Raw genomic sequence first — 26,991 nt, forward strand, 5'->3', positions numbered from 1 at the left:
AAGAAGAAGAAGAAGAAGAAGAAGAAGAAGAAGAAGAAGAAGAAGAAGAAGAAGAAAAGAAAATGGGAAAGTAGAAGTAACATGCATTATGACAAATGCATTTACTATTTGCTCTTTGTGTGGAATGAAAGAAAAAGAATTGTAAAAACAAAAAACAAACAAACAAACCCAAAAGCCCTCCAATGTTTAAAATGCATAGGAGGCCATGGCTTATGAAATACATCAGAAACATCATCTAAGTCTTAAGTTGTGATCCTTAGCTATAAGCTAATGCTAGAACAGCAAGCTTATCTTGAAATGTTCTTGATGAATGCATTATCTTTTCATTCCACAAAAATGAAAGGAAAATAACTTTAGATGAAATCGAATGAGAACTGGCACAATAGACAGTTATGGCTCCGCGGGAAGAAATAGAGAGATGCTATCTGTCTTGTAAAGATATTTTAGACAACTTTTGAGAAGTGGGCTACCTGCAACCAACTTGCTCCATTGATTATGCTGCACTGGATATATAGCACTCGCCTGGGGGAAGACAGATAGGCGCCCTAAAGCTGTTTTATGGGGAAGTTACTGTCTGTACGTACTAAGCCGCTTTAAATATTAACTTTCTAAATTCATATTTTAATATCCAAAAGACAGTCTATTTTACAGATAAGTGGCCTCTAAATTTCCATCAGAAAAAACAAATACTACTTCCTAATTTATTTTCTAAAAGTACAAGTTTCAAGAAAAGACATTTGGAGAAGAAAAATAAAAATTAATGATTAACGTTTTTTCTTCATCTAAGCAGACAACTTAGATATAAAATAAATGGCTGTAACAAAGACAGGCCATGTGGCTTACGACATGGGGTTTTATTCATTAACGTCTCAATTTTTCTGATAATTATAGATTCACATGCAGTTGTAAGAAATAATACAGAGGACCTGTGTCTCCTTATCTAGTTTCTACAAATGGGAACATCTTACAAAACTACAGTACAATAACAGTTGTGTTTTAAAACTGATAATCTCCAGGTTGCCTATCAATACTACCCACTGTAATATTAGCAATCTCCCCTTTATGTTTTCTGTTTTTGTTTTTTAAATATATTTTTATGATTTCAGAGAGGAAGGGAGAGGGAGAAAGAGATAGAAACATCAATGATGAGAGAGAATCATTGATCGGCTGCTTCCTGCATACCCCCTACTGGGGATCGAGCATGCAACCCTGGCATGTGCCCTTGACTGGAATTGAACTCGGGACCCTTCAGTCCATAGGCCGATGCTCTATCCACTGAGCTAAACCAGCTAGGGCACACCTCCCCCTTTAATTTAGACACACTGAGCCTTGAACCACACATGGCCGGTCATTCACCTGAACTTATACAATCCGTGCATAACAGACAAAGCAACTGAATCGTCATTTCTCTAAAACACTGACAAATTTATGAACTCACTTGACACTTTAAAGTTTACAAAATGAGAAAAGTTTTCAGGTTTGTGCTTATCAAATAAATACAAAGAACAAAGCAGGTTGATCTCTGCACCCAAGTTTCTAAACCACCATATGCTGAAATCTTTCTGGAAAAACAATTCCATGTCCTTGTTCCAAATTGCCTATAAATGGCTGCCACTTTTAAAAAGCCACTCCTAGAATCATCTTAGATTATTTATGCGATATTGGCCCATCTAGTTGGATGTCATCAATTTCATAGGAATGAGCACGGTTTGGGAAGAAACAAGGATTTCTTTCTACTTCTCAGCGCTGTGCTTCTTCTGAAGTTTCTGAGACTGTTTGTTCTTTTTGGAGAGCTGAGTCTAAAACCAGATCAAGCACCGGCGCTCGGCACTCACAGACACGCAACAAGTTGTGGCTCACTCCAGGAAGCCAGCAGAGTGACAGACTGATGGATAATCAGCCCCTGGAAGACCAAGGTCATGAATCAGCTTGCATTGAGTGAACCCTCTACTCGTCTAAAACCTGTCACCGGAGATCCCAAGCTGAAAGCTGCAAGAGGAATGTGTTATCTTTGCAGAAGGCTGTCAAGCATTGCAAGTCAAGTAGAAAACCAGATCAGAGAGCCCAGTGAATTGGCCTTGGCAGGCTTCCAAGATGTGGCGCTGAGGTGGCACTCGGCTCCAAGATCTGATTACACCAAGCTCCCACCCACCGCATTCAGGTAGTCTGAGGGGTCACTCTCCCATCACAGTTCTCCGAAGGTCACACCTATGTGAAATACAAAGCAGGACCACTGGTAGAGAAATGACAAATTGTAACATAGGCACGCATCTCCATTGGGAGCGTGGAGGGGGTGGCATGAAAAGTTGTGCACAAATAACATACAGGTTCACATGTTTGTGCTGAACAGCTACTCAGATGGGTGAAACAAGGACAGGACAGGGCGGCCTGCTCGAAAAGCATGAACAGGAATTGTTTATGGGGACGTTATGAAAAAGTGCCCAGAGCCAGGAATCACTGTGCTGAGTGAGTGGGAAGCAATTCTGTGACCAAATCAGGCCAAGCCAAAGCAATCAACCACGGATAATCTCTGACAAATGCTGCTTTGGAAAAAGAAAATAAATCCCGGAAGTTGCATGTGCAGCCAGTTAGGTTAAAAGAAAAACCAACGCTGTGACCCATACATGAATGGGACCAAAGGCCTGATGGTGAAGTCACTTTAGCCAGGCAAAAGGGCTTCCGGCAGCCAGGGCTCCTAAAGGGGCAAGAACAAAGGAATCATTGGGGGGGGGGGGGGGGAAAGAAGGGAGGGAGAGTGAGAGCACACGTTTGTTTTATGGAGTCAGGGTTATAAGAGTTCAGAATTAAGATATGAAGCATATCTTAAGCACCAACAAAAACCTAGGTAGCATTAGGCAGAGATGTATCACAAGATCACAATGTTTGTTTTCAGCCCAGACGGTGGGGCACAACAAAGTATTCTCTACTACTTCAACCTATAATCCTATCCTATCTAATAAAGAGGGAATATGCTAATTGACCCTCACACCATCGCAAAGATGGCAGCGCCCACAGCCAATAAGAAGGGAATGTGCTCATTAACCACCTCGTCCTCAAAGATGGCGGCACCCACAGCCAATAAGGAGGGAATACGCTAGTTGACTGCCACACCCTCAAAGATGGCGGCACCCAGTCCCCTCAGCCCCACCGGGGCGCCTGCCTCTGGAATCCCCAGTCCCCTCAACCCCCCAGCCACCCAGGGCTGGCCCAAGGCACAGGCAAGCCTCGGATGGCGACTGCCCAGCTGCCGAGGGCCAGCCCGAGGGCCAGGCAAGCCTCAGACAGTGTTTGCCCAGCCAACGCCCGAGACACAGGCAAGCCTCAGATGTTGGCTGCCCAGCCACCCTGGGCCGCCTGAGGCTCAGGTAACCAGGGCCAGCCGAGGCTTGTGCTGCCGGCAGTGGCAGCAGCAGAGGTGTGATGGGGCATCACCTTCCCCTGATGGACACGTCGCCTCCCACCCTGAGGGTTCCTGGACTGTGAGAGGGGGCAGGCCAAGCTGAAGGACCCCCTTCCAGTGCATGAATTTTTATGGACTGGGCCTCTCGTAGTTGTATAATAGTGACTAAGAGGGAGCCAGCTCTTTGCATTAGCAATGGTGAAAATATGATATTTCATATTCACAGAGCCCAAAGCCCAATTCACAGAGGTGGGTACAAGAAAGCAAGAGAGTCAAATTGCTGGTCTGAGGGATGAGACCACCAAGGGGATGACAAAATGTTCATCTGCATTCTAATGTAATAAGAAACACCAACAAAGCAAAATCTCAAGTAACATAAGAATTAAAAAATATATATATGTTTATATTGATTTTTAAAGAGAGAGGAAGGGAGAGGGATAGAAAGATGAGAGAGAAACATCATATGTCAGCTGTCTCCTCGTGCCCACTACTGGGGATCGAGCCCACAACTTGGGAATTGAGCCATGACTTCAAGGTTACTGGGTCAACACTCAACCACTAAGTCACACTGGCCGGACCAAGAATTTTATTTTAATTTGTGCACTTGCAGAGCACTGTCCAGTAGAAATTTCTTCAATGATAGAATGCTCTCTATCTGTGCTGCATGATATGGTTAAGGTAGCTATCTGGCCACTAAGCACCTGAACTGTGGCTAGTGAAATACTATTCACAGGGCTATACAGGTTCAATGCAATCCCTATCAAAATCTTAATGGCATTCCTCACAGAAATAGTAAAAACAATCCTAAAATTCCTTTAGAATGACAAATGATCCCAAATAGCCAAAACAATCCTGACAAAAAAGAACAGAGCTGAAGGTATTATACTTCCTAATTTCAAACTATACTAAAAAGCTACCGTAATCAAATAGCATGGTACTCGCATAGAGACAGACACACAGACCAACAGAAGAGAATCTCTAGAGGCCAGAAATAAACCCAGGCATATTTAGTCAACTAATATTTGACAAAGTCGCCAAGAATATTCAATGTGGAAAGGAGAGTTTCTTTAATAAAAGATGATGGGAAAATGGGATACTCACATGCAAGGAATGAATATGGACCCCTACCTATACCACTCACAAAAATTAATTTGAAATGGATTAAAGCCTTAGGGTAAAGGGTTAGGATTGGGGCACTGGGTAAAAAAGATATGTTTCTCTCATATCAACATTTCTATCTCTTTGTCTCTCCCCCTCTCTTCTACTCTCTCTAAAAATCAATGGAAAATATCCTCAGGTTAGGATTAACAAAAAATAAACAAGTAAATAAATAGGCATAATGTTATATGTCAGTTATATTTCAATAAGCCTAGAAAAAAATAAGTGAAGTGAATCCACCCAAAAAAAAAAAACAACCCACAGATTTAAATGTGTATCATCTTTGCTTTAAAACATTGCAAATAGACAACCTAAGAAAACGTGGTTGGGAGGGGCAATATTAGGCTAATAAAACTGGTGTAGTGAATTTTAATCTTACTTATTTTAAATGAATTAAAATTTAAATATTCACATGTGGCCAGTGGCCACCATATTGGACAGAACAGATTTTTGAAAGCCCATTCTATATTCTTTACATATATTGACTCATTTAATCCTTACAACCCTATGAGGTTGATACAATTTTATTATCCACATGTATCATATTTTTAAAATTTGAGGCACAGAGTGGTCAATGAATTTGCCCAAATCACACAGCCAGTAAAGCAAGAGGCTGTTTCTCCAAGGGCTGATTGCACAGCTCTTGCCAAGCTATACATTCTCTATAGCTCTGTGCAGTACACTTCAGGCTGACATCCAGAAATATTTCATGTTGTTTGTGGATAGATAAAGACATGTTCTACCTGTTTTCCCTGTGTTCTTCATCCAGGTTTTGTTAGAAGACTCATTGTCGAAGCCATCAAGTTGCAGCTCCTGGTACTCCTCGCCGACACGAGCATGCTGGTCTAAAATGTCTATGGGAGACTGGTGGTGGCCCCCGCAGCTGACACTAGACGTCACCCAGTGCTCAGGCCCATAGGCACCTGTGAAAGAAAACAATTCTTCAATCCTCAGGGCTCAATGGTCAACGATGGAACACATAAGAAGTAGGAAGCCAAGTCCTACATCTCTCATGGTACATTTTCCTATATGTCCCCAACCCCAAGACATCAGTGCATTGGAAACTGGATCCAAGCCCTTTGCTTGACAGGGTAAGAAGATTAAGAAAAGATAAGTGACTTAAGATAGCTGGGTTTGTGATTTGTAATCGAATATTTGCTAACTTTATTGGTCATCAGATTAAAAGAGTTGAACAGAAAGGCTGTCAGAGTTATTCACCAGAAAACACAAAACACAACTCTCAGTTTCTGGGAGTGACTGAACTGGAAAAGGAAAACAGTAAAAGTTAAAGGAACACAATACTGGACAAGAAGCATCACGAATAATGTAGGCAATGACAGGGTTTTCCTTGGCTAACTGAAAGATTGCTCACTTTGGCCCGAGTTTGTACACTGGTGGATAAGGCATGCACTCTCCTCAGTCCCCCTCCATCACTGGAGATGGGGCTATGAGGTTACTTCAGGTTGGACTCAGCACTCGGATAAAGACTCAGAAATAAAGGAAGAGAATGCAACTATCACGCTGGCCCTGATGAGTACCAGTGAGGAGCAGGAAAACACACTGCACATGCTTCTCTGCCTCATGAGCCAGTGAACTATTCTGGGGGCGATGTCTATTAAGTTGATTAACAGCTCTGAGATTTTTCTGTCTCCAATCTTTAACTTTCTTGGCATGACAAACCAGGAGTACCTTGTTGAAAAAAAAAATCCTTTGCTAGAAAGATCACAATAAATCTCTTTTTCGGAGTTTAATACAGAGTGAAGTCTAAACTTTACAATATTGAGAAGATCGCATTAGGCTGCCCACTCAATGAAGTGTACTGTGTGTATACACATACATGTATGCACACATGTGCTCCTGGGTTCTTTAGTCTTACATTTCTTCACATCTCGGACAGAAGAGGGTAATGACCAAAATGATTTTAGGAGATGAGATCAACCCACCAACAACCCATATTTTGGAGCCTTGCTCTATACCTCGCCTTGCATGATGGACCACAAAAATACCTCCTGGTAAGTCTCTCTACTACTAAATAGAGCCCAAACCTGTGCCCAACCCACCGCCGCATACTTATTTGCAATGGGTTTCCCCATCCCCTGAAGCCTGATTGAGCTCATAACTGAAATAATAATGGATCCATATAAAGAGGGACAGACACAGAAAATCTTTTTGGTCATGCTAATGGAAGCTTCATGGCTGCAAGAACAGTTGATGTAGCTCCCTAAAAATGATTCAGCGTCTTGCTATCTGGCAATTAGCTCTGGTCTCATTCTACGCCTGGGTCCTTTCTCTAATCCTCATCCAAACAGTAAGATAAAGGATACTATCAGAGAAAAACGTGTTCAATGATTGGCAAAGCCTGAGCAACCTTGGGGCACTTTTCGAAATCATTTACAAGTGCCATAACACTCTCTAGCAAAAGCTAGCTGCACCGTGTAGTTACTGGAGGATTCCACTACATTTGGAATGATCAGGTCTTCTCACTCATATCACTTAGCTTCTTGGGCCAATTCCCTGAAGACTGTGATGAGGCCTAAAGGAACAGCGTGCATTTGCCTGTGTTCAAGAAAACTTCACTTTCATGTCGAATCAGTATATTTGAAGGAAAAGGAAGAGGGGAAACAGGACCTTAATGAATGGCTCCAATTATCCTGACCACTCTTTACATTCTCTTCCAGATGCCCAAAACACCACAACAAAAAAACCCACAACACTGAAAAACGGAATAAATTGGAAAACCAATGAGAAACTATGTAAAGTTTATATATTTGGTGGCTGACCAAAATGGTGGTTAGTTACAATTGGGCCTGTATTTTCGAAATATGGAAACTAATGTTTTCATATCATGTGTGTATGTGAGAGTGATGCCTTTTGGAAACTCACTAGTATAATAAGATTAGAAGCAAGGGGGAGGGAAAAGGATGCATGGTAAAATAAATCGAAACATGTTTGACCCAAAGAAGTAAGAATGCAACCCATCACTTATAGAAACACAGACATCTGATAATTAACAAATAAAGCAAAAGATCCCGTGCAACCTCTGAGAAGAACTTGCTGTCTGTATTACTTCTCCTCACCTTCTAGTGTGGGTGAAATACAACCCAGCTCTCTATAAAAATGTAATCGGGGCTCCTACCAGTGGATTCATTTATTCACTGGTAACAATCTGGAGATTTAGCCGACTACATGCTTGCTTTCACACTTCCACCCAATATACGTTCAAATGCAATTTTAATTGAAACTGATCTTCCACTTCAGATTTTAAATTAATTCTTCTTCGCAGTGCTTCATGCTCCAGACACCTTCGCCTTGCAGAACCCCAATGTCATTAGTGGAGGAAATAGAACACCTTTCCCAGGCTTGCGGGTATTGATTATCTACTCTCACATCGGAGCTCCCCGGCCAGTCCACACTGTATAAATCTCTTCAGTGTTAAGACACTTTACAAAGGACTGGGAAGTATGTCATTAATCATTTGCTCTTGCACAAGTCTCAGAGTATTGAATGCTTTGTTTTCCAAAACTTTGAATAAATGCTTTTAAGTTAAAAACATGACACTAAATAAAGATTGTGGTTAACTTAAACCTAGATTATCTTGGGGGGGGGGGGGAGAGAAGACACAAATAAGCAAGAAGCCTTCCTCTCTCGGGTATGACTCTGCCCTCCTACTATGAGAAGTGAAAGGCGTTTGCACTTTAGCTTCTCTCGCCGACTTGCTTGAAGGAGCAGGAAATTCACATTTTGGCAGCTGGGCCCATTTTGAACAGCTCGCCAACTCTTGACGTGGCAACCGAATCTACAAGGCAGGGGCGGTGAGGCCCGGATAGAAACCACAGGCAGTTTGGACTGCCAGGAGCAATTTCCCACGCTGGGACTCATGCAGGGAGGAGATCTCGATGGAGACATACTGCCAACATATCAGTACTAAGAGTCTAACAGTTTAGGCTGAGTTTCTCACTCAACTATGCTGAGAAATATTTTGTTTTTAATGAATTCAACAAACGCATCTGAAACGTCCGGATCCAGATTTGATCCCCTGCCGGGAAGAAAGGCTTCTGGGAGAAAGGCGCGGCCGCGGCGGATCCGCACCATCCTGGCAGCGAGTCCTGGTTTCCTTGGACAGCTTATTACTATGCAATTCACTGTCTATGCCTTCGTGTCTGTCTCCCCACGAGGTGGCTACTGTATGAGAACAGGTTCCTTCTCCATCTTGTTCACATTTGTTTATTCTAGTCTAGCACATGGCCTTGCATCAAGATTTTTTTTGGCACAAATAAATGAATTGGAAGATGGAATCAAAGAATTGTACAGTTCTGTCCGCTAAGGACACTATAGCATGTTCCCTGTGCATTATTTTGGCTTTAAGTCTACCCTCTGACTTCTTACTGACTCTTGTTCATTCCCTTCATCTCAAGAATCAGGATGTTAAATTTGAAATTAAATATTCCTGTCCCTGCTCACTAATACATTAAATTAGTCTGAACGGTGATAAGGTAAAATAAGCTGCAAATATGCAATGTGCATGCTGGAACCAGCGCGCCACTCTAACAAGCCCGCCAAGGGTGACTGTAGAGTTGAAAGGGAAGGAGTGTGAAAGAACTTTGCTTTCAGTGCCTTTTATGAAGCCTGATTATTTTTTAAGTTCTTTTTTTTTCTATGTTTTAACGGAGTTCCTTAATCAAAGAAGGTCAATCAAGGAGGAAAATTAGTCTTGCTAATCAATTCATCACTGTATGCATTTAAATACTGATTCCACACTTGCTGGTTACCAGACACCCGGCTGAGAAATGGGCGCGAGGGAGCAAGGTTGCCCCAGTTCCCTTGGGCAATGACCGCTGCCTGCGGCCCAGGCTTCTCATCTGTACAACAGGGAACACTAATGGTCCACCTCAGCGGGTGGTGGGAGTGACAGGAGATCACCCACGTAAAGGACGGTTGGCATGCCAAACAACAGAACTCTCAAGTGCTGCTGCTGCAGTGAATGCCACTGTGACTGAACAACCGTGCAGTCAGCCCTGGCGAACCTGGCTACACAATGGAGGAAGCAAACGTGCAGTCCCACCTGGGGCTACGGCAGGAGGAGGCAGGCACGTGGTGACAGGCAAAGAGAGAGGGGGTCCCTCCCTGAGGACAGGACTTAGAGAGGAGGTGACACTTGAGGGCACTCACTCCCTGGTGCTTCCCACTTGAGCAGAGGACAAGAATCAACAACATGATTGGGCCCCCTGTGAGGTGGACTTGACCCAGCACCGGCTGGTTTAGTGACCAGCGTCCACAGAGCAGAGCAGGGAAGCAGACAATCAGCAGCTTCGGGCGGAGGAGGCTGGTGCAGGTAATGGCACTTGGGATATGCGGATCATCGCGCACATCCTGGTAGGAAGTGATAAGAAGGCTCAAGGCCTCTGTGGGATTCTGTCTACAAATCCATAACCGTAGTCCAATCACAAGGGAACCATCAGACAAACCCCAACTGAGGAACATTCTACAAAATGCTCGGCCGACACTTCTCCAAAAGGCCAAGGTCATGAAAAACAAGGAAAGACTAAAAAAACAAAAAAACAAAAACTGTCCCAGACCAAAGAAGTCTAAGAGTCACAACAAAATGCAACGTGGCATTCTAGATCGGTGGAACCAAAATGGAAATTGGCGGGAAAACTCAAGAGCTCTGAATAAAGTTTGGAGTTCAGTTAATGAGAACACAACATTGTAAGTTTCCTCATTGACCCTGGTCTATATGGTCATTTTTGGTGGTTACTTTGGCAACAAGATGAAGAAATATTTATAAAGCCATACAGAAGCCTAATACACTGTGAGCTTTGTTAAATGGGTTATATTTTCATATCCAGATTTTGCTGGACTTACTATTACACACTTGGGGGCAGATCTAAAGCCTATGGCATGAAGGACATGGAACTGATTTACAGATAACGCCGAGATGGTTGTCCTATCATCTTTGCATAAAAAGAGTTGCACAGAGCAAAGCCAAAGGAAACGTAAGGCTGGCCTGGAATACACAACAAGCTTGTGGCTGACATTCCATTCGATAAGGTTATATAAACACCTTATAAAGTTGGAGAAATTCACCTTTAAAAATTATACTTAAGGAACAACGCTGTTACCTTAATTTATGGCTCATTTGTCCATTAAAGGAACCCAATTCTACCTCCTTGGTGCACCATTAACAAGTCACTGTATTTTCCCATTTTCGGATGCTCCAATGCAGTGGACCAGCAACGGGAAGACATATTTCTACAGGAGGGTGAATAAATCACACAACTGCAGATTGATTCTAACTGGCCTGTTTCAGGCGGGCGGCATTCCCCACGTGCAAATAATGACAAATACTGTAAATCTGGGCTTGCATCTGAGACGCCACTTGATGTTCCTGCTTCTTTAAGGCAGATTTAACCCAAAAACTTGGTTGCCAGACATACATTTTGAGCCAAACTATTTATTCTGTTCAAATAAAAATATAATAAAAATCTGAGGGAAACAGTTCATTTTGCCTACCACCTTCAGCAATATTACGTGAAAAATCCAAATATGAACAAATATAACTGGTTAGTAAAAGACTTATCTACAATTTGACTGTCTCACTTTAATATAGTTTGCTATTAATACTTAACCTGAGAAAAAAGATAAAAGGACTACTTTTAGAGCATATAAATCACACTTTTGTCTAAAAGCAAGGAATTTCGAATGTCGATCTATGATTTGTGTCCCAAACAATGGTTTCTTTAAATACATAAGAGGTTCTTTGCAGAAAATATGCATATACCTTGAATTTATTTTGTCATAATACATTTAAATAATGGTTTCTATTCACTAATGAAAAGACATTAAAAATAATGAATCCTGTCTAAATCTAATTAAAAACAAAACTAATATACATGTTATGTGCTGTTTCTAGTCAAACATGCCTATTAACGCCTTCCTCAAGGAATTTATATCGAAAATGTTACCTAGATTCAGGGTTATTACTCTGCATCTTGTTGTCTACTCTTCACCAACAGTAACAGTCCAAAAATATGAGTATTCCTTTTGTTACTAATAGCATAATTAATGCTTGTTCTCCCAAATCAAAAAGGCATCTTTAAGCTATTCCATTTCTTAATTAAAAAAAGCTTTATTGGATTTAGCTTAAAATTCTTTTGCATTTTCCACTACTGGTAACTTAATTAACTTTTGTGCACTAATTGTTGCATATATGAAAAGAAAAAGCATCCATATTGCTAATGTCTACTGTTTTCATTTTATTCCTATATAATTATGAAGTTTTTTAATTCTGTTGATAGGAATATTCAAATTGTTAAGCCAGTTAAGAAGGTAAATTTATTTTCCAAATAATAAAATAGTTTGGTAAATTTTTCATTTCTAAATTTTAGGTATAAAAACTTAATGTCCCCATTTCACACAAATTGTATTACATTACCTAACCATAATACTAGAAATATATCATAGAATAACACCAGAAATGGGAACCATTTTATTCATTTTTTAAAAATACCAACTATTGTTTGTTTTATTTCCCAGGATCGCTATCTTAGGGCTGAACATTCTAATTAATTTCAGGTCAAATGTGAAACAGCACAAATCTCTAAATAGGGTTCTCAGATTCTAACCCTGATGCTGAAGCTCTCTCTAGAGCAGTGGATCTCAACTTTCCTAATGCCGCGACCCTTTAATACAGTTCCTCATGTTGTGGTGACCCCCAATTTCATTGTTACAAATTGAACATAATTAAAACATAGTGATTAGTCACAAAAACAGTATGTAATTATATATGTGTTTTCTGATGGTCTTAGGCGACCCCTGTGAAAGGGTCGTTCGACCCCCAAAGGGGTCGTGACCAACAGGTTGAGAACTGCTGCTCTAGAGCCTAGTTTACTGTGTTAAAAAATGAAAGTATTACAAAGAGTGAAGATGCCAATCATAACTACTGAGGAGTTCAGAGCCATAGACTTTCAGGCTGATTGATTAGTGATGTCTGCATAGGCGAGTGAGATGACAATAGGAAAGCAGGCACCGTGCCTATGCATGCAATTCACAGACTGGAGGATCCTAAAGATTCATCAAAGACAAAGTCCTGTGCACATTTGGATGTACCTGAGTTTAAAAAGTTATCTCTCTCAAGTTGAATCTACCCAGCTCCAACCATGCAATCAAAATTTCTACTACTAATTGGAAGAGTTTATTATACTATTTAAAGTTGGGCCAACTTTATTTTTGCTTCCTTGTGCATAGTTCATGGAATTGGTTACAAAAATCTTCTGAGCTGTAAACAAAAAATCACAATTCTTCTTGTCCAATGCCAAACATCTTAAGTGTTTATAAAATGTCGGTAAGTTTGTTCCAGACCTCAAGTTTCCAACCTTCAAGTCAAGTTTGTCTTCAGGCAGTCAGCACTCTCCATGTGACAAAGGCCTGTTCTTTCAGAATATGGACTGTCCCATGAAACCTGACATGCACTATTCCCCCAGGACTAAGAAGGTCATATGGCATAGTAGAAAAACCCTGGGTAACCAGTCTAGCGACTTGAATTCTAGTTCAAGCATGTAAATAAACTGTAACTGACACGTTAGTGCTAGGTGCTATATGATTACTTATCCATAAAGACAAGACAATTGGCAATGTCCGTCAAGGATACCAGAGGACCACGTGGTGACAGCCATGTCACAAAAAACAAAAAGCTCGTCCATTCCAGTTTCAACTCTGGAAAGTGGAGTTGAAAGAGGCAGTGTCAAGTCTTAACAATGATTCAAATTCCTTACACACAAATTCTAAGATTCTGTCACATCTCTAAAATTCAGAAGGGTTCTAAATTTTATGAAACACTTCTTACAACACCTGGAAGAACCCACAAGTCACAGAAAACATTTGTTAATAGTCCAGCAAACATTCAACCCCACTGATACCTCCCTAAAAGTAACCACAGGGACGTGATGAGGAATAAGTTAATTATTACATGCAGAGCAGGTCCAGCAGTACTTGGCACATACTAACGGTTCAATAAATATGATTATCTACACTTTCTTTTGAGAACCACAATCAAACCCTAAGCTCTAGATGGTGTGAGCCTGCTCCTGGGACCCAGAAATAGCTCCCACTTGGTATTTGGCAATTAGTTTAATCCTCTCCTCCTTGACAAAGAGATTGGCTGGGGAGGGATGTTAATCCAGGACTAAGCCAATTAGGTTGGTACAAGCAAAATGAAACAGCAGACTCTAGTTCAGAGCCTGAGGGAAGACCCCGCCTTCCTCCCTGAAGGTAAAGAAAGAGGAAGAAAGTGGACTGGGGAGAAACCAAGTGGGAAGCAGCTGGAGGCCAAAGCTGACAAGTAAAAAGGCTGGAGGGGGGAAAAAAGGGGGGAAAGAAAATACAGGTAGGTCCTGATCAAACCATTCCTGAAATTTAAATTTTATCTCTAGACTTTTCAATTTTAAGTGTCTTTGTATTTAAAATAGCTCCAGTAGGCCTTCTGCTATTTGCAACTAAAAAATATATGATATAATCAGAATGTTGGTTTAAAAATACCAACATGAAATTATTCAATTCTTTCCACATTCATCACTAAGACGAAAATGTCAAATTATAAAGATAAAAATCAAGACGGCGTGCTGGATGAAATATATAAGGATAACATCTCCCGATTCCTCTCCCCTCCCCTCTTTTTCTTCCTACTTTCTCCCTATAGAAGAGGAATGAACTTGGGTAAGGGTTTAAAGATCTCATTTAGACAAAAGGAGAGAGACCAGTCCCTGCATCAGAATCCCCAAAAGGCTTCATGGGAACCGCTGCCTGGGCCTCGCACCAGGCCTGCCTCTGCACAGAGCCACGGCACATGCTTTTGTGCAGGGAAGACTTGCTGAGGGGACCATGCTTTATTCCCCAAAGTCAGGGCTGCACCCCAGGCAGGGAAACAAAACTGGCCATAAGCTGGGATTTCCGGTCTCTGCATGGAAGGCCTTTCCCCCCAACTGCTCTCCGTCTTCAGCGTCATGCCCCACAAGGTAAAGTCAGATAGAAACTGCTCCAGTTCATGAGAAATTCCCGTCACAAGTAGGAAAAGGCGGAAATTCCCAGAGACAGAATTGGGGAGTTTGCTCTTTGAGAGGACGATGGTCTGTATACCAACCTACTGACATAAGGGCTGAGGGAAAAGAACAAAAATACTACAGGCAGTTTTACGAGGCACTCACTCAACAGCTGAGGGGCCTGGCGTGGAGGGCGTGGGCTGGAAAACACTTCAGAGGGCGCAGACAGGATGATTAACACCCTGCCTAGACAACTATAAAAGGAGGAATGCATGCTCCAAAACGCGTTAACTATTAAATGCTCTCTGGGGAAATGTCTAGACATAAAGCGCCACATTTATGAGGAGGGGCCAAAACAACAGGACGGATCCTGTGTTTCACTTGTACGTTTCTCTATTGCAATAAACTTGTAGTGTAAGTAACTACAATATAGCGGGTCTAGAGGAAGATTGGAGAGACTCAGCAGAAGTAACAGGACAAAAGAACTCCATTCCACTCACCACAGGAAGCTCCACTAACCACCCAGCACAACCCCCTGTCTCTGTCCTCAACCCCAGTCACGTCTCATCCTGGGGTCTAGGGTTAGGGTGAGGCATTCACCAAAGATTCAGTTATCAAGACAAATAAGATTTTAATGCAATATTCTAAAGTTTAAAATGAATGCAAAAAAAAAAAATCCATGACAAACAAAACATTAAAAATCTAAACGAAGTTACTAGTAATATCAGTAACAGTGCTGTACAAAGTCAGATGGAAGTCGCAGGCAAAAGGAAAAATCAGTAATAAAAAATATGGCATTAAAATATAATTTATCTTGATTGATGAGTTTTGTGACACCCTAGTCCCATCCCTACTATAAATGAGAGTGACATTTAATAGGGCACATCAAGAAAATGACACCAATAAGGCATCATCCACTGGGAGAAAACTCACTATGTGCCAGGCATCGAGAGGAACATTTACCACATTTTTATCTTCTTTAATCTTTTCAACAACTTACAGCAAGAATGTACTCGTTTCCCCTTTCACACATGAATAAACTGAGGTTCTGAAGCTGGAAATGTGCCCTCATACAGTAAAAGATAAAAAGTGGCCCTAGCTGGTTTGGCTCAGTGGATAGAGCATCGGCCTGCAAACTGAAGGGTCCCAGGTTCAATTCTGGCCAAGAGTACATGCCTGGGTTGCTGGCTTGATCCCCAGTGCGGGGTGTGCAGGAGGCAACCGATCGATGACTCTCATCATTGATGTTTCTATCTGTCTATCCTTCTTCCTTCCTCTCTGAAATTAGTAAAAATATACATATTTTTTTTAAAAAATGAATTCCAGCCCTAACCGGTTTGGCTCATTGGATAGAGCGTCGGACTGTGAACTGAAGGGTCCCAGGTTCGATTCCGGTCAAGGGCATGTGCCTTGGTTGCAGGCACATCCCCAGTAGGGCGTGTGCAGGAGGCAGCTGATCGATGTTTCTCTCTCATCGATGTTTCTAACTCTCTATCCCTCTCCCTTCCTCTCTGTAAAAAATCAATAAAATATATTTTTAAAAACATGAATTCCAGACATATGAAATCTCTAAGACAGGAATCCCAAACTATGGCATGTGGGCCAAACCAAGCCCACCACCTGTTTTGTAAATAAAGTTTTATTAAAACACCAACTCCTCCATTCATTTAAGTATAGTCTATGGTTGCTTTCAAGCTATAACACCAGACTTGAACAGCTGTGGAAGAGAAAACAAAACCTACAAAATTATAGTATGAAAGAACTGGCAATAATGTAAATATCTATCAGTAGGAACTTGCTAAACAAAAGATGTCCATTACTTGATACTATACAACGCCTCAAAAGTAGATAATCCTAAACCCTGGCTCATCTAGCTCCGTTGGTTGAGCATCTCCTGAGCACCGAAAGCTCACCAGTTCGATTCCCACCAGGACACAAGCCCAGGTTGTGCGTTTGGTCCTGATCGGGGTGGGTACAGGAGGCAACTGATCAGTGTTTCTCTCTCACATCACATTGATGTTTCTCTCCCTCCCACTTCCTTCTTCTCTCTCTAGAATCAATAAAAACTTGTTTTCAAAAACTATAAAAAACAGTAGATAATCCTACTTGAGGATAAATTCCAAGTGAATCCAAATTTAAATATTTAGAATAAATAAATAAAAGTACAAAAAGTGTAACCACACAGAAACCTTATTTTCTTTAATCTGCCTTTTTAATCTGATTTTTTTCCCTTTGACTCAAACCAGCCTCGCCTAGCACCCTGGCTCACCCATCTGCTTGTCCCTTGCTTAATCATTGAGCTCTCAGGACAGTGAGGTTCTGGTCAGCACCCAGTAGTCTTGGAAACAAGGTCCTGGGTCTACTGACCATTGAGTTTTCAAGCAACTAAACATAGTATCTGACTCAGTTGTGTTTTAGATCCAGAACCCAGGAAAGCAAAAAGAGCCCACAGAACAAATCCTTTTGAAATTGGATAGAACAACTCCATGGCTGGCCTCAGGACCAGATGCAATGATCAATTACCCAATCACCCCCTAGTACCAACCAACCAGTAGAGGCCAGGCTGTATTAGTCCCCATGATTAACGATTTCCCCTACACACCCATCCCCTGGGAGCCAACCGGGAGCCCCGTCTTTGGGCAGGAGCTCACCTGTGACTCCAGGCAAGGCGCTAGGTCCTTAATAAACCTTGCTTTCTTGGTGCAAACTCCTGGCACTGTCTTATTGGGCTCAGGTGCCTGCTGGCAAACGGATCCCTTCTGACTGGTAACATAAGCAGTTGGGAAAAAAATTTGGAGTTGGGAAAGCATTTTTAAGTATCTCTATATCCCAAAGGCAGAAAACACTGACAACATCAAATACATTAAAGAAACATTAAATTTTCTGATTACAGAAAGCACCATCAAGAACATCAAATAAAATCAGCGAAAACATTTGTAATTCAGACCACAAAAGGGAAAGTTCTTTAATATATCAAGAGATTCTAGTCATTGATAAGCCCAAAATACTGCATAAAAATGGGCAAGGGATATGAACCAACAGTTCAAAAAAAGAAATACAAGTGGTCCCTTGATGTAGGAAGAGTTGCTGTACGTCACTAATAATGAGACACACAAATTAAAGTTGTGTAGATGCGTTCTTTCGCATGCTAAATGTAAACATCAAGATGTCTGATTGCACACTGTCAGCAAGGATGGATTCAAATAGGCACTTCCATTTACGGCCCCGGAGAGACTGACACAATCTTTATAAAAGAAAATTTGGCATCAACTATTGAAATGACGAATGTGCACGCCCGTGCCCCTGGTGTTAATTAGACAGACGCACTGGCGTTCATGCAAGGATAAGGTCAGTCAAGGCAGCAGCGCTGGAAACATCCAAGGTTGGAAGCAAGATTAATGTCCATCACCGATGGGCTAATTAACTAAATTATGGCAAACCAGTGTAAGAGAACAGTGCAGAACTGGAACATAAAAAGAAACCTCCTTAAGCTAAAGTGGTAAAACTTAAAAGTTGTACTTTTTAGTGTAAAACCTAATATACATGATAATATGCTACCATTTGTTTAGGCAGTGACGAGATAAATGACCATATATATTTATTGTATGGCCATACTACACATACAAAGAAGCCATAACGCCAGTAGACGATGGAGAAAGGGGGAGATTTTTCACTACTTCCTTCCTTTTACTCTTCAAACTTAAGCCATGCTAATATATTAGTTATTTAAAAGTGAAATTTCAAAAATTCATAGAAATTTTAAATGGAGGAAGAAGTATCTGACACCATTCAGTGCAGGGGGGGGGGGGGGAAGCTAGCGGCAAAGGAATTATTATGAAATTACATGGTATCACATAAAGAAAAATTATATACAAACCAAATCCGTGCCTGAAAGGGCACAAAGATTACAGGGAAACTTGCTGAACTGTGTGCATGGTGGTTACTTTGGGATGGAAGGTTCAAAGGTTTTTATTTTGTGAATACATACATGTAGCACTTCTGTAATTAACAGCAACAACAACTAATTTTTAAAAAGTGGACACATACACTCCTAAAGCCTTGACCTGAGAACATTCTGGATAAAAGCTGGACCTCTGAGGTCGTGAATCCTGGCAGATACTCTCAACAGGCACCAGTGCACGCGAGAGTGGAGTGGGCTTTTCGTTACCATTTTCTATCTCTAAAGCACACATATGCACAGAGTCCGTGATCAGATATACAGTCGATCTCTGGTATTAAAAGTTCAAGGGCTAGGGGTTGGTCAGGGGGAAAAATATGTCTAAAAAGGCATTTTGGGGAAGAAAACGAGTTTGAGGAAAAAGGATTCTGGAATGATGTGGGCAACAAAGATCCTCTGGTGTTTTTCATGTGACTGTTAAGTCAGATCCATATTAAAGCAGATTTTCTATTTTAGCCTTAAAATGAGGAGAAGAGTATTTCAGAAAGCCAATAGTATCAAGAAGTCATTATGGTTCTCACTGGGATTTTATATTTACCCCATATGAAAACCCTGTAAGTTAGTAATACACCCATTGTTACCAATGGGAAACTGAGGCGCAACTGACTAGCTGAGCAAACACAGCTGGGATCTGCACAGCTCTTCCATTTGGCTGCCCTCCCTGTTGCTTCCCCACTAAGTCATATTTACTTTTCACCCATTACTCCTGCCACTCGGGAACTGGGGAGATCCTGGTTTTGTCACCTAATATCACACCCATGCCTCCCAGCCACCTGCCATTCACAAACCTAATAAAGCCATCTCCTTTGTCCAGGGGCAGATAAAAAGGCTCCAAAGGCCGGGGCCAATGACAGAACTCTCCATCTTACAGTGCTGCATCAGGACTCCCTGGGAAGAATTTTTCAATCTACTACAAATCCTCTTTTCCTCATCTCAGCTCTGAGAATCTCAAGACACACTGTGTCAAGGCTCTCTCTCTGAAACCCTGACGCCCATGTTGGTTGCACTGGAAAATCTTGTAATGTTTTCAACTCATGGCAGAACTCTAAGACGGGGAGGGGATAGCAAAGAACTTCCTGGAAGAACACCAGCACATGGGGCTTTGGGGGCAAGGCACAGGTGTACCTCCTCACCCTTCTTACCCACGCCCGGCAGAGCAGGCACTGGATAAATACGGTTGCATGAAATAAATGAGGCACACAAGGGAAATATGAAAATATAAATCTGAGAAAGCACAAAATGGCCAGCTGTCCTCTTTTTCATTCATTTATTTGGGGTCAAAGAAAATGTCTGATAAAACTCCTCATAAAGGATCACTATTATATCTTTAGGGACTTGAGTGATCATTGACGGAGAAGAAACAAAAGCAAGTGTAAGAGTTGTAGACGGGATCTACTTACATTGACAGCAAAGAAGGTGGTCAGCATAAAAATAATTTAAAAAAAGGCCTCCCATATAAAGATAGCAGGATGGTTTTTGTACGTGAAGCAAGCTTTCATGTCAGGATTTAAGTGGCAAGATGGAGCTGTGGACAATGAAAACAATGGCTCCCAAAGGCTGAGCCAAAAACCAGAATTAAAAATGAAACCCACATTCCTGAGCCCCCCTGTCAGCATCTCCGAGAGTGGGGTCCGGGAAACTGCGCTGTGGGAACAATGAAAACAGCCATGAATAGTAAGTACTAATAAGAGCTGACAGTGAGGTACTCAGTGCTTTACAGGAACCACCTCACATAATTCTCACATCAGCGGAAGCTATAAACTTCATCCCTGTTAAACAGACGAGGAATGTTGAGGGTCAGAGGGTAACCTGTCCATGATCGCTCTCCAAGTAAGAAGCTACCAACCCTCCACTTCCGGCCTGTTCTTTACACACAGCTAACGGTTCCAGGCCACCGGCAGTGAACCAATGTCCATGGATGGTGCCATCGGCTCCTGGCAATGCTATCCCTACCTTAAGGATGAAGATACTGCAGCCTCGAAAGGTAAAATGATTTGGTATTTAGATCACATCTTTAATTTAAGCAAGTAGTGAGCCAGGATTCAAACTCAGATAGCTGGCTCCAGAAACACTGATGAAACATCCCGCTATAGTAAAATCTAAACGGCTGGACACTTCTGGGCAGTTCTGATATCAGTCAAATCTGGAAATCAGTATCGATTCGGAGTGCATGTCTGCGTCCAAAATGCTGTTCCACAAAGAACTGAATCTCTCAGCCAAGGCGATAAGCAGGGAGAACAGCCTAGTGGGGCACGCAGCTAAGTGGGCAGATAAAGGAACATGAAGTGAGTAACCGTCTGCTTTTGTTGTCTACAGGCAGCCTTTCACAGGAAGACACAAGGCCCCGCAATCACCGACTGCATTTGGAAAGACCCATGACATACACCTTGCGAGACTAAGATGGAAGGAAAAACTGGTGGGGAAACTACGTGTCCACCGAATTCAAATCACACAACTTTGTGTTCTCAAGAGGGTCTGTCCAAATTAAGGTAACAAAAGATTTAAAAGTTTTTAAAACAATGCCAACTCACTCTAAAGATAACCCTGCCGTAACCGGTTTGGCTCAGTGGATAGAGTGTCAGCCTGCGGACTGAAAGATCCCAGGTTCGATTCCGGTCAAGGGCATGTACCTTGGTTGCGGGCACATCCCCAGTAGGAGGTGTGCAGGAGGCGGCTGATCGATGTTTCTCTCTCATCGATGTTTCTAACTCTCTATCTCTCTCCCTTCCTCTCTGTAAAAATTCAATAAAATATATATTTAAAGATAAAGATCTTTAAATATATATTTAAAGATTTCCTGGGGAAATCACCCCAGGAAACACTGAGATGAAAACACAAATCTCTGCCTGAAGGTGGGGCTGTGTGGTGCTGGTTCAGAAATAATTCAACTAGCTGATTAACTATCACTGATTCCACGAGGAAAAAATAGCCCTGACCACATGCGCCATGCATGACTAAGAAGACAGAGCATAGTTTGACAGTTAAATGGGGGCTTACAAAAAGTCTGGAACTCCGGAAAAAAAGAAGAAAGGACTCATTTTTTTAGACAATACAATGAAGAATCCTATTTAGCAAAATGCATAAAGAAACAGAATTCATAAGAAACAAAAGTTCGGACCCAGAGCTTGTGACAAAGCAGGAGAGAGAACATCACACTTTTCCCTCTGGATTCTAGAGGACAAATCTGAAGGGTTCACCACATCGGTGAACTTAGCTGCAGTTTTTCAGTTCAGGAGCTCCCGTCCCACAGAAAACGCTTTGTGATCTCCTAAGTCAGTAGGATCCTGATTGTGAAAAACAGGCTCTGTAATTAGCAAATTAGAAGTCTCTTCCTTGAAGATAACACCGCTAATGCAGACAAAGCCGCAACATAATATAAGCATTTTCAGAAGACGCTGGACAAGGGGGAGGAGGCGGCTGTCACCCGCTTCCATCCTTTCTGCGGGGGAAAGGATGAGACCTTTGCAGGTGGGAGAGGTTCTTTTCATTTATTAGCATCAAATGTTGTCCCAACTCCCTCCGAAAACACCAAACTCAGAAAGACAAGGACAAAAAGGCCCATTTGATAAAGTATAAACATTTCTTTAAACAGCAGGCTCTTAACCATGCCTACGGGTCACATGAACAGACGTCTAACCACTGTGGTTCCAAGCATCACTGACAGCACTGCTCCTACCATTTCATTCTGAATTTGCTGTATAAAAGGTCAAACGAGGGTCAGCCACCTCTCTCTGGGCAAAGCCCCTCATCTCAATGTGCTTTCTTCCTCTTTATATTTTTTCCTCCATTGCACTCACCTCCTAAAATTATACACACGATGTGTTTTGTATACCGTCTGCTGTCTGTCCACGGCACCCACCGGACTGCGAACTCCAAAGGACGGCGATGCTCCCCGACCTGCTGCTGTGCACACAGAGCCCAACGAATACTCCAAACACCATACACAACCAGGAAGTCTCAGCGAGGCTTTAAACACCGTCCCCGATATATAACATTCGTGCTGAAATCTAATCCTTTCAAGTGCACAATGGAACGTTCTTTAGTAAATTCATAAAGTTGTACAACCATCCCGACAATTCCGTTTCAGAACACTTCCATTCCACCAACTGGTCCAGAGACGGATTTTTAACTCGAAACGTATCTACACTCCATCTCCCCTCTTGTTGTACAATGCAATCAAACGTCTAGAAACACGTTTTTTGAAGTACTTGCTCCTAGACCACTGTTAGTCATCAATCTATGATTTTCTTTTGATTCACAGTACTCAGCACTGTGAGAGCAGCTGAAATAAGATGAGTGGAACTTGAATCCTGCTCCTTTACCAGAAACATTAAGTAACATACACAGGAAATCAACATACAAATACTGATTTCCTAGCACTAGCTCTACCACAGCGGGGAAGGCTTTTCTCCACTTGAATGGCTGGATATAGTCCCAGTCATGTCCTTCCAGGATAGCAACCTGCCCTTTCTGAAACTATCATTCACTAATATTTAGACCACCCTTTGACATTAATGGTAGAACAGAAAATACATAAAAAGCGAATCAACCTCTCGTTGTTAACCTTAGGTTTCCCAAGGTTTCAGGAAACTCAGAATAGTGGCAGGTATAACTGCCCATGTATGAGCCCACTGGCTCAAATTCCGTTGTGGGTGTTTCTTTCCTAACTTTGCTGAGTTCAAAGCCAAGAGTTCAATATGACTTTAAGATGCAGAACCAGATCCTAAAGTTTTCATTGAGAGTTCAAAATAAATTCTAAATATCCATCCTAAAAATCACAATTAAGACACCACTACTAATCTGCCTTTACTATTAATTATGTAAAAAAACAAAAACAAAAAAACCCCACAGAATAAAAAACTACTAAACCCAAAGGTATTTTTTCCAATTCCAAATTTATGGTATTGTTACACATTAACAAATAGAATCTCAAAGCAAAGCACACATTGGCTAGCTGTCCTTTCAAATATTACTTATGTTTGCAGACAAAGCTATTAAATTGGCTTTCAAAAGTTGCAAACAGTAACACCAAATTTGTTTCTATATTTTGAATTTCATGGTAACTTTTAAAATCAAAAAAGAAAAAAAATACTCCTCAAAAATGATTTTTGCCGAAACCGGTTTGGCTCAGTGGATAGAGCGTCGGCCTGCGGACTGAAAGGTCCCGGGTTCGATTCCGGTCAAGGGCATGTACCTGGGTTGCGGGCATATCCCCAGTAGATGTGCAGGAGGCAGCTGATCGATGTTTCTCTCTCATCGATGTTTCTAACTCTCTATCTCTCTCCCTTCCTCTCTGTGGAAAATCAATAAAATATATTAAAAAAAAATGATTTTCTTCCCAACACTAAAACTAACAGACAGAAATCAGGAGATGACAAAGGAGTTACTGATCAGTCTTTCTTTTCCTCTTGAGAGCTGGAGGTTCTCAACACAGCCCAGAAGTCTCCCAGCTCCTCCATGCTGGTGAAACAAACTAACTTGAATTGACATTATTAACGCAAACAACCAGAAGAAATATTTCACACGGCTCCACAAAATGGCATTTCATTACACTGCTTACGAATATTTATGACTGAAGTCAAGTGAACAATTATCCGTGCTAAAATGAAATAACAGGAGCCCATAGCTGGAGACAGATCTGCCTCAACATTATCTCAAACTTATTTTGAAAGGTAATCTTCAAAACAACCTCGGAGATTTCAGATTGATTTGCACACCCGTGTAAATAAATCTGTCCCGCAGATAGAACTGCCAGAGCAGAGGGGCGTGTTCCACCTCCCACTGCAGCTTTCCCAGGCGAAAGCCTGCATCCCCTATTCCTCCTCCCCCATCACAGGCCTGAGGCATGCTGGGCCCGTGGCTTGCTACCCAGGTTGGCTGTGTGCAGCTGAAAGATGCCGCATGTGTAGTCCTGAGAGGTGAGACGTCCTCACCAGCGTCCACAAATCACGTGCAAAAGGAAGAAATGAAGGCCACTGAGACTGCAGGGTCTGATAGGAAAGTCATTCTAAAAGGAGGGGTCTGGAAAGCCCAGTTTCACCCCACCTCCTCACCTTGTTCCCTGAGCCCCTTCCACTAACCAACTGCCCACATGCTGCTCCTCTCTATGAAGCCTTCCCCCTCTTCTTCAATACGTTTTCTGAGAAAGATCATTTGCATCACACAATTCAGTATTGGACTCCTGTGAGCCAACTGCTATTTTTGAATCCATGTATTTAATTAATATTCCCCCAAGAAGAATAATTAATTATTGTAACATACGGATAATCCTTTATTGATATATTGCTAATTCGTTCAATGTTCTTTTGGAGGTAGTATTCTCACAATATGTATGAAAGGGTTAACAATTTGCACATAAAACACCAGTGAGCCTATATGTGAAAATCTCAGCACCTAAGAAAGGCCAATTTAGTGAAAGCAGAGAGCTGTGCACAGTTGGCTTATGCCAGAAAAGAAGGACATATGGCCTGGCCCAGTAGTGGGCAGGCACATTCACCAGGTGGAATATAGCAGAGCTCTGAAACATAACAGTTAAGATGATTCTACAAGGGAAATGGTTACAAAATGCAGATATGCCCGGTTGGGTGGCTCAGTTGGTTGAAGCATTGTCCTGTACACCAAAAGGTTGCAGGTTCAATTCTCAGTCAAGGCACATACCTAGGTCATGGGTTCGATCCCTGGTCCCCCCATTTTCTCCCCCACATCACACTCCCTCTCTCTTCCTTCCTCCCTTATTCTCTCTAAAATCAATAAATACATCCTTGGGTGAGGAAATAAATTAATTAATTAAGTTAAAAATCCACCATGATGATAACAGCAACAAAGGGTAGATATAAATTCTTTACATTTAAAAGTTCAGATAATTTTGTTAGCCAAATGTAGACCTTGATCATGATCAATGGCATTTAGCTTAATGTAGGAAGCAATTATTTCATGGAAAAATAAGAGGTTATTGCAAGGAATTTCTCTTTATTCGGACTTTAATAAGGCATGCCTGACATGTCTTCCCATGAGAGTCCAAGATTTTATATCTAAAGTTAACCAGTTGGCCCTGGCCGAGTAGCTCAATTGGCTAGAACGTCATACCAAAACATTAAGGTTGATTCTTCAATACTTGGTCAGGGCACATAAAGAAACAACCAATAAATGCATAAATAAATGGAACAACAAAATCTCTCTCTCTGTGTCTCTCTCAAATCAATCAATAAGTAAAAATAAATAAAGTTAGACACCATTTTTATTATGACATAAAGTACATGTTTCACATACTCACTAGAGAAAAATCTAAATCATCTGTGTGTGTATGTATATACATATATACATATACATGTATTCACAAAACACAACCTTTTGTTTCTTATACATCTTTAAAAACATCCACTCACTTTGAGCACGAATTACACTTCAAAGAATGTTTTCCTACAGCAATAGTCAGAGATAGACATAGCTGTCTTAACCAACATGGAAAGCATTTGTTTAAATTAAATAGATGAATGATCGGTGTGAGTGACAGTCATGTGTACTAAATGTGGGGGAATGTCACTCTTTTCTGATCAGAAGGCCATGGCTATCAGTTATTGCCATTAGCCATTTTCTGCTTCTAGCTATATTCCTTTTCTTCTCTGTAAGGGGATAAATGTAGACATCTGAAAGGCAGCTAATACAAGACCAAGGGTTTTGATGCATTACTAACATTTGAATTGAGGCTTGAGAGCATTCCTATGGCAGGCTAATATTTCTTACTACTTTTGACAAGTAGAACAGAGATTAGGGAGTTGAAAACGCTGAGATGAACTGAAGATCTTGCTGATAAGATGAGTAATAATATTCTTTTAATGGAGGTTTTTAACTCTTCATTCTGCCTACTTTGTTAGAAAGGCTTTTCAACTCCATGTGAGAGGTCAAATCACAGATCAGCAGAAGCCCCTTGACACCCGCGCAGGCCTTGGGTCTGGTGTCACAATGGCCAGGTCAGGCTGAGGTTAGTGCCACATATTCAAATTGCAGCAGAAAAGTCCCTTTGTCAAGAAATTGGTCCTTTTCCCCCCATTCTAAGGCCAGTTTGCGTTGTCATAAGCTTCAGACAACCACAATGCTGTCCTTTGGGACCACTAATCTTAGTTTTATTCATTTGCTTCAAAGAATCTGAACCTATGTTGCTTGTCACTCCTATTTTCCACCAGCCCAAGAATAAGTCTCATGGCCGCTCCGACAAGGAGCGAGGAGAGGACTTTGGCCATGGGGCTCCCAAAGTCACCTAACTGAACATCCAAGTTAAGGAAAAGCAGCGTGCTTGCTGCACAAGTGTTGCTGCAAGACAGATCCCAACAGCTCCAACGTGCACCCAGACTATAGTGGCTGGACCTTCTGTAGAAATTCCAGAGCCCACCTACCTGTTTTGGTCTTCACTGTTCCCACAGAGTGTAGAAAAAGTATCTGGC

General features: G+C 41.6%; 1 protein-coding gene across 1 annotated transcript in view; it reads right to left on the bottom strand.

The window, feature by feature from the left end:
• Positions 1–5,475, bottom strand: part of PTPRG (protein tyrosine phosphatase receptor type G) — a 266,165-nt gene extending 260,690 nt beyond the window's left edge. Inside the window, exon 1 of the mRNA XM_081106576.1 lies at positions 5,302–5,475. Coding sequence (XP_080962702.1) covers positions 5,302–5,323 — 22 coding nt within the window. The 5' untranslated portion in view covers positions 5,324–5,475. The remainder of the gene's footprint in view (positions 1–5,301) is intronic.
• Positions 5,476–26,991: the final 21,516 nt, after the last annotated feature.

The sequence above is a fragment of the Myotis nattereri genome, assembly GCF_964212035.1.
Source record: "Myotis nattereri genome assembly, chromosome: 14".
Classification (NCBI taxonomy): domain Eukaryota; kingdom Metazoa; phylum Chordata; class Mammalia; order Chiroptera; family Vespertilionidae; genus Myotis; species Myotis nattereri.